This window comes from Mandrillus leucophaeus, unplaced genomic scaffold (assembly GCF_000951045.1).
Source record: "Mandrillus leucophaeus isolate KB7577 unplaced genomic scaffold, Mleu.le_1.0 Scaffold146, whole genome shotgun sequence".
In the NCBI taxonomy this organism is placed as follows: domain Eukaryota; kingdom Metazoa; phylum Chordata; class Mammalia; order Primates; family Cercopithecidae; genus Mandrillus; species Mandrillus leucophaeus.
The window spans coordinates 1,567,030-1,575,676 of record NW_012101432.1 but is presented as its reverse complement, the minus strand read 5'-3'; the positions used below and the strand labels follow the sequence as shown (position 1 = coordinate 1,575,676).

The window sequence follows — 8,647 nt, the reverse complement described above, 5'->3', positions numbered from 1 at the left end:
TTTGAAATGGCATCCTAATCTTGTTACCAAACAAAGGGGGTTTGTTGCCCTATATGCACAGAAGCCAATATTATGATGCTGGTTTTTTTCAGAAAAGTTGTTATTGCGAGTCAACTAACAAGAAGACAGGAGTACAGCTCTAATCTGTCTCCCTGTGCTGGCTTTAAGACAGTATTTTTATTAGAAAAGGTTTAGGGAATGGATTCTGGGATTAGTAAATGATTGGTGGAAGGAAAGAAGCCATCTGGAAAATCTTTTGGCGTTCGCGGTTACTTCTTCATGTCCCTTCATGGGTCGCATGTGCAAATTTTGGAGGGAGTCAGTATGAAACACGGGGGAAGACTCGAGCTGTAACGCCAGCAAGCTCATTTTGTACAGACTTCAGGTAGCCATCCGTGTTAGTCCTAACCAATTTCAGCCAGTTTGCTTTATTTTGTTTTTTAATCTCACAATGGAAGAAGTTTAGGCGTTTTAGCAAATTGTTTTTTATCTGCTGTCCTGCACGCTCAAGAATTTCTGTTAGTCCCTGGTTTCTTTAACTCTGAGACACGGTTTCAATCTTGTGATTCTTCTATATATAGGTCTCCAGGACTAATCCATTGCCTTTTCTAATTTAGGCATGCATGTAGATATTGGCTGTAAGGAAAATTCGTGTTTGTCACACCTCTGATGAGAATAGTTTTTTCCTTGTAGGCTGATTTGTAAATAGTGAAGGCAGTGCAGTTTTTTGTAGGTTTTGATTTTAGATGTGAAATGTGCATATTAAACCTTTCTTGCTGAATTAAGTAAGCACTTTTGGTAAAAGATGTTTTCATAAAACACGTTTCATAGAGTAAAATACAATTTCTGAAGTTAAATATTGCTTATTATATTTAGGAAAGCTCTTTATTTAAATCTTTAAAAGATATGAAATCTGCAAAAGGTTCTCATACTCAGTGACTTAACATTATTCATATTTCTACTACAGCTGCATATGAGATAAAGGAAAAAAAATTTTTAAGAGCCAAATAGGTAACTACATAACCATACAATAAAAATTTTTTCAAATAAGATTAATTAATAAACTACTGCACTTTTAAAGTTGTACACATTATAATGGGTCAAATACTGCTGTTTTAGATTGCAACTGTGGATTGCTGTAACAAGGGCACAGTGTTAAAACTCCAGCATTAAACAAGAAGTCTCATTAAGACTCAGTATCTGAGGAAATCCATGTTGCTGGTACCCACTGAGGCTCCTCCTGAGCCTTCTGTATGGCAGACAACAACTGGGCACATGCATCATGCAAGCTGTCATTCACAATCACATGATCAAAAAATTGGCCAAACTGAGTTTCCATTCTTTGGGCTAAATTTTCCATCTCTTGTAGGTCTTCATCCTTTAGGAGAAATAGAAAAATATGGATAGTACAGACTTAATTGGACAAATGGAAAAAATACAGTTTGTTATGCTGTCACATTCAGTCGTGAAACTACTTATAAAAACAGTAAGGTCCGCAAATTTTGCACAGATGATTTTTAATAATGTTTAAAACATATTTTCTCAAAATTCTACAAAGCTAGCTAACTAGAAAATAGTAATTTTTTTTACCCTCTGTTAATTGAAAGAATGTTGCTAAATATAGATAAAATTATTATTTTTTTTAGACAGGGTCCCACTCTATCCCAGGCTGGCATGCAGTGGCATCATCTCAGCTCACTGCAGCCTCTGCCTCCCAGACTCAAGTGATCCTCCCACCTAGGCCTCCCGAGTAGCTGGGACTATAGGCACATACCATCATGCTCAGCTAAGTTTTGTAGAGAAAATGTAATTATTATAACAGGTATAAGCATATCCTTCCAAATTAATGTAAAGCATAAGCAAAGCTGGGAAAAATATATCACTATCCACAGTATGTCATCCTTTATTTCTTAGAAATGTATTACTGAGATAAAAGAAATTTTAATTTGTAATTTTTTTAAAATAATAAAAGACTGAAGTTTTTATTTAAAAAAATGAGGTCCAATAAATGTCTTCTAAACTACAAAACTTATGTTTTAATCTTTAATCTTAATGTCTGGTCATGTTTTGCAAAATTTAGTAATAGTTTGCAGACAGATTACTCCCCTCAACTTCCCATATGAACTTATTTTACTCCTCCCTAAACACTTGAAACTCTAACCATATACAACATAAAACCAAAGAAAATGTACCAGTTTAAATAAAATTTAAACATAAATTTCAAGTGAACATTAATCTGATAGGAATAACATTATTTTAAAGATACAAAATGGCCACTTTCAACACGAGGATGGTATAAGCCAGTTGTATTACTGTTTCTACTATTGTGAAATGTTCATTTAATGAAGATTGGCCTTCACTTGGCACTAATGCATTAAATTCATTGCTGTTATTTTCTTATTAGTTCACGAAAAATAGTACCACTTGTCATCAGTTCAATCTGAAACACAAATACAAATGCAGCCACCAAAATCTTGTGGCTTTACAAAGTGACCATACATATGATCCAGAAACAATTTTGTTAATTTGTTTAGACTGCCATAAAAATGAGAACAATTTTAAATGCCCATAAGACTCAGCAAATACATTCATGGACTCCACTGTTCACAAGGCAAACTGGAAAATCAGACCTCCAGAGTCATTGAAAAAAATATGAAAATAAAAATAATAAGAGAAAGGATAATTTAAAGATACCTGTGCTTGCTTTGGCAGCACATATACTAAAACTGAAACGATGCAGATTAGCATGGCCCTTGGACAAGCATGACATACAAATATTTAGTGAATCATTCATAGTTTTAGTTTCAATTTTGCCAAGTAAATAAATTCTGGAGATCTGTTTCACAACAATGTGAATATACTTAACGCTAAATACTAACACTGAACTGTACACTTAAAACAGTTAATATGGTAAGTTTTATGTATTTTTACCACACATACACACACATACACATACACACACACACACACACACACACACACACAATAAATGGCTGTAATATCTTAATCTAGGTGATGGTTATCTGGGTGCATACACACCTAAAAACTCATTAAACTGTACACTCTATACACCTTACTGAATGCATGTTATGACTCACAATATTTAAAGTGTATTTCATGTAAAATATATGTATGCAACTGGAAAAAAATCACTTGTTCTAGGATGAGATCACTGATTAATTTCACCTGGCTTGCCCCCTCTATTAATTACCATCATCATTTTACAGATGAGATATACTCACTGAGCATTTTTAAAGTAAGCTTTTAAGTAAAAGATAATCTGTTTAAAATACAAATACCAGGTTCATATATGCCCAATTTCTGTTTGGCTTTGCAAACTATGGCTCAAGGATTTTTTTTTTTTTTTTTTTTTTTTTTAGCTAGACCCAAAAAAATAAGAAAGAAAAAAATAAGGGTAGCATCATAGCATTTATTAAACTTTATTTTTATATCTGTAAGTGATGTCCCTCCAAAAGGATAAATCATAAGGGCATTATCCATTAGAAACAAAAATTACATTCTCTAACAGAGATCCTGTAGAAACAATACAGTTTTAAATTTTGCATTTCTTGTTTGTTTGTTTTGTTTTGTTTGTAAAATAAAACCAGAGTAAACCATATTATTGAGGGCCTTTTGGGGAGGGGGTCAAAAAGGAGGAGGAGGACAATGAGATCAGAGATCCTTGGCCTGACCCAACCCAGATCTCTCCCACGCAGAAGTCACTGAAAGCAATACAGTAATTTTTGACTTGCTCTTACCTTGAACTTCATGTCCACAAAGTAGTCAGTAATAATCTTGGCATTTTTCCGAGATTGTTTCATACACCTCATATTCGATGGCTTTATAAATATGACATAGGGCTTCAGTTCATGAGTTCGAACCACTTGAATATCCTACACAGAAAATTCAAATGCACACTTATTTTTTGTTTGTTTTGAGACATGGTCTTGCTCTGTCACCCAGACTGGAGTGCTGTGGTGCAATCACGGTTCACGGTAGCCTCAACTTCCCAGGCTCAAACAATCCACCCATCTCAGCCTCCCTAGTAGCTGGGACCAGAGGCACAATGCCACCATGCCAGCTATTTTGTTTTGTTTTGTTTTGTTTTGTTTTTGAGACAGAATATCATTCTGTTGCCCAGGCTGGAGTGCAGTGGTGGGATCTCTGCTCACTACAACCACCGCCTTCCCAGTTCAAGCAATTCTCGTGCCTCAGCCTCCCTAGTAGCTGGAATTACAGGCTTGTGCCACCACGCCCAGCTAGTTTTTGTATTTTTAGTGGAGATGGGGTTTCGCCATGTTGGCCAGGCTGGTCTCGAATTACTAACCTCAGGTGATCTGCCTGCCTCAGCCTCCCAAAGTGCTAGGATTGCAGGCATGAGCCATCATGCCTAGCCCCAGCTAATTTTTTTTTATTTTTTATTTTTTGTAGTGATGGGGTTTCACTATGTTGCCCAGTGGGGTCTCAAACACCTGGCCTCAAGAAATCCTCCCATCTCAGCCTCCCAAAGTGCTGGGATTATAGGCATGAGCCACTGCACCTGACCTAAATGCACATTTAAAAACAGAAGTCCTAACTTTCTAGAGTCAACATGAAGCTTCTCAAAATTTCTAAGACCAGAAATTAGCAATTATTTTTAGAGTATCATCTCATGTGCCCCCAACTGCTCAATTCTTAAAAACAAATGAACATTTTAATAATTTGAAGATGGAGTTTTAGAATCAAAATTAAGGTCAAATCCTGACTCTTACTAGCTGTGACTAGCAATTGAAATCTTACTAGCTGAGCAACAGTCTATACATGAAAGAATCTCATTTACTGAGAGTAGGATTCTGTACATGATCTCATATGACAAAGACAGACTCTCAAGATGGATCAGCTCTGTTTCACCTTCACTTCGCTTTCCTCTTGCTATTATCTCACATTGGATACTACTGCCATCTCTTTTCCTCTGATTCTCTAGCACACAAAGTGTATTTCTAATGACAAAGAAAACATGGCCGGGCACAGTAGCTCATGCCTATAATCCCAGCACTTTGGGAGGCCAAGGCAGGTGGATCACTTGAGCCCAGGAGTTCCATTGCCAGACCAGCCTGGCAAACATGGCAAAACCCTGTCTCTACTAAAAATACAAAAATTAACCAGGCATGGTGGCTTGCACTTGTAGTCCCAGCTACTAGGCAGGCTGAGGTATGAGAATTACTTGAACCCAGAAAGCGGAGGTTGCAGTGAGCCGAGATCACGCCACTGCACTCTAGTCTGGATGACAGAGCAGGACCTTGTCTCAAAAAACAAAACAAACACACACACACACACACACACACACACACACACACACACACGAAGAAAATACAAAGATCACAAAAATTGGGCCTATGGATTGCATGTTCTTTATCTTACCTTAACTTGCTCACCCCTGCTCCATGCTACATGTGGTCTCAGGAAGGTAGCCACAGATATGACAACATAGAAACCTCACCTCCTTGTACAAAGCAACATCTTATTCACTCCACAAGAAGTGACCTTGATGCCTTTGTGATCAAGGTTAAAGCAAGAAAGATTCTTGCTTCTCTTTGTGACCACCCACTCAGTTCTGCTTTTCTGTATGAGAAGCAAGACTTCTTTCCCAACTAAAAGCAAAATGTTTTAAATTGACACATTAAGTAAGATCTTGGATATGAGAAATGGCCTTATTCTTAAAAGACTAACAGAATAAATGTCTCAACTATAACCTACAGCATGTGCACAAAAAATGGATAATATGCATTCATTGTTTGGGGACATAAATATTCCACCATGGACCCACCTGAGGCTCTAAGTCCATGACGCAGATCTTTCTTTCATCAAGGACTGTTTGAACAGCATCCACACTAGTGCCATACAGGTGGCCTTTGTACTCACCATACTCCAGCATCCTGCAAGGGCAGGCCAAACAAAACAGAACGCTTTCTACAAAGAAAATATTATTAGTAGTAACATGAGGATAAACTGCACTGGAGTTGAATATAAATATGTGGACTTTATTAGCACAGAAAAAATGAATAGATATTCAAGAGGTGAACAAAATGAGCATATCTAGAGTTTATGTATTTCCTCAAATTCTCCAAGGTTTGCAAACTCCATTCTGCTCCCTTTCCAAAGCTAGTGAGTTGGTATGCTGATATATCAATGTACATTTCATGCTTAACTCCTCAGAAACAAAAGGAATTACCCAGGAGCTTTGGAAAATACATAGAAATAGGGAATCTATTTTGAATGTAAAACAACAAGAGGCAAGAATCAGCTTCTGAAGCTCCACTTTACCTGTGACTATATATGAGGCTTTCAAATGTTTCCTTGGACACATAGTGATACTCACGCCCATTCATTTCATAACTCTTTTTAGTACGAGTAGTGTCTATCAAAAAAAAGGGAATGAAAGGTTTCAGTGTCTTCAAAATTCTTTGATTACCAATATACATTTGAATAAAGATATCTAATCAAAATAAATAAATGAATATATAATCAATTAGATAAAATGCTAGAACTAAAAAGAAGAAGCCTGAATTGGTGATAAGTTCTTATATCAAAATCAGTGAGTCTATAAACCTTTATTGAGTGCGTATGGTGTGAAAAAGAATGCACTAGGTATTAAGCCAACATAAGAAAGACCTAAGGTAACACCTGTTATTACTTCAAAACAAGTGCTAGTGAATTATGTGTGAACCTTTAGATGCCTAAAGGCTCCCAGGTAGCAATACCAATAATATCTTACATTTGGATAGTGCATTTCCCATCATCTCATTTCATCTTCCACACTCTTATCTTAGGTAAACTGTTAATATCTATATTTTACTCATAAGTAAAGCTTTTGGAGAAACTTGCTCACATTCATAAGACTGATGAAAAATGAAGTTGAAATCAGAACCTATGTGTTCTGACTCCTCCTAGATGAATGTTTTTTACAATAGGTGCTCAAATTTGAAATGGAGAAAGCCCATGACATTCTGCAATCTTGACCAGATGTATTAATACCCAAGTGAGTGGTGATTCGTTTTAGGGATCTCTAGGAGGGAAAGATTAGCTGTGTCTAGATTCAGTCTGATTCTTTGATATGGCCACTTTGATTACAGACTCTTCAACTTAAATAGTGACAGGTCATATAGAATATAGGAATTCATCAAATATCTAAAAGTTATTTGTTGTCTGCTCATTCATGTATTCAACTAGTGTGTACTGAGTGCCTACTATGTTCCAAGTATCATGTTAGGTTCTGAAAACACAAAGACGAGTAAGACAGTTTCAACTCTGCATCCTATATACTATAAAGCTAGTCCCTTAATCTACATTACCACCAGTTCCCTTATTTATACAGAATTTGTGTATTTGCATCTGACAAAGTTTAAGGATGAAATAGATCAACATCTGATGATATCAATACATGGAAATGATCAAGTAGGAGCTCGAAACCAGCCTTAAATTATCAAAGGAGTTACCAACCTTCAAGAGGGTCTAAAAGCAAATGTCATCTTGGGGTCATTTTTGTACTTTCCTTATTCAAGCCTCTCATCAGATCCTTAGAGTTCCTACAGTTACATCACATCTCCCACACTTCCTACTTAAAACAAAATTCTAGTGAAACTTTATAGCTCTCAGGTGATAGTGAATTACGTCAATCTAAACCCAAGATGACTCCTTCTCCTTTGCTTCCATTGAACTAACATTCATATGGTAGGTTAAAGTCTGTGAATTGATGCATAACTTGAGGTATCCATTTTAAGCTTAAAACTTCCATTTAAAAAGCAAAATATGAGAGTATTTTCTCATTTTGAATGATTAAAATTCTACATTGACATTCTTAAAATTCTTCTATATTCTATGGGCATTTTATTTTTATTCAGACTATCAGAAAATGGTGATTTTGACCAGGGGCAGTGGCTCACGCCTGTAATCCCAGCACTTTGGGAGGCCAAGGCGGGTGGATCACCTGGGGTCAGGAGTACAAGACCAGCCTGGCCAACATGGTAAAACCACATCTCTACTAAAAATACAAAAATTAGCTGGGCATGGTGACATGCACCTGTAATCCCAACTACTCAGGAGGCTGAGGCAGGAGAATCGCTTGAACCCAGGAGGTGAGGTTGCAGTGAGCTGAGTTCATGGCACTCCAGCCTGGGCAACAGAGTGAGACTCCATCTCAAACAAAACAAAACAAACCAAACAAACAAACAAAAAACACACAGAAAAGGAAAACGGTGATTTCTTTGGTAGTTTTTGGTTTTGAGATTAATGCCCATTCCTGTACATGAAAGCAGTACTTCAGAAAGCACAGCCTATGGGATGCGATCATAAAGCAACTTCTTGGTCTCCCATGGCCCTTCTGTGAGGCAAGATCTTCCCCAGCCCCTGCATAAAATCCTAGCAGTTTCCTGGCTAGGCGCGGTGGCTCACGCCTGTAATTCCAGCACTCTGGGAGGCTGAGGTGGGCAGATCACTTGAGTTGCAGGAGTTCGAGAACAGACTGGCCAACATGGTGAAACCCCGTCTCTACAAAACTATAAAAATTAGCTGGGCATGGTGGCGGGTGCCTGTAATCTCAGCTACTTGGGAGGCTGAGGCAGGAGAATCGCTTGAACTCGTGGGGCAGAGGTTCCAGTGAGCCGAGATC

The 8,647-nt window shown here is 37.4% G+C and overlaps 1 protein-coding gene across 1 annotated transcript in view; it reads right to left on the bottom strand.

Moving 5' to 3' along the window:
- Positions 1-849: 849 nt before the first annotated feature.
- MPP4 (membrane protein, palmitoylated 4 (MAGUK p55 subfamily member 4)) overlaps positions 850-8,647 on the bottom strand; it is a 64,646-nt gene continuing 56,848 nt past the window's right edge. Inside the window, exons 17-20 of the mRNA XM_011974559.1 lie at positions 6,304-6,397; positions 5,807-5,915; positions 3,759-3,893; positions 850-1,378 (exon numbers count right to left, since the gene is read on the bottom strand). Of these exons, the coding sequence (XP_011829949.1) occupies positions 1,187-1,378; positions 3,759-3,893; positions 5,807-5,915; positions 6,304-6,397 (530 nt within the window). The 3' untranslated portion in view covers positions 850-1,186. The remainder of the gene's footprint in view (positions 1,379-3,758; positions 3,894-5,806; positions 5,916-6,303; positions 6,398-8,647) is intronic.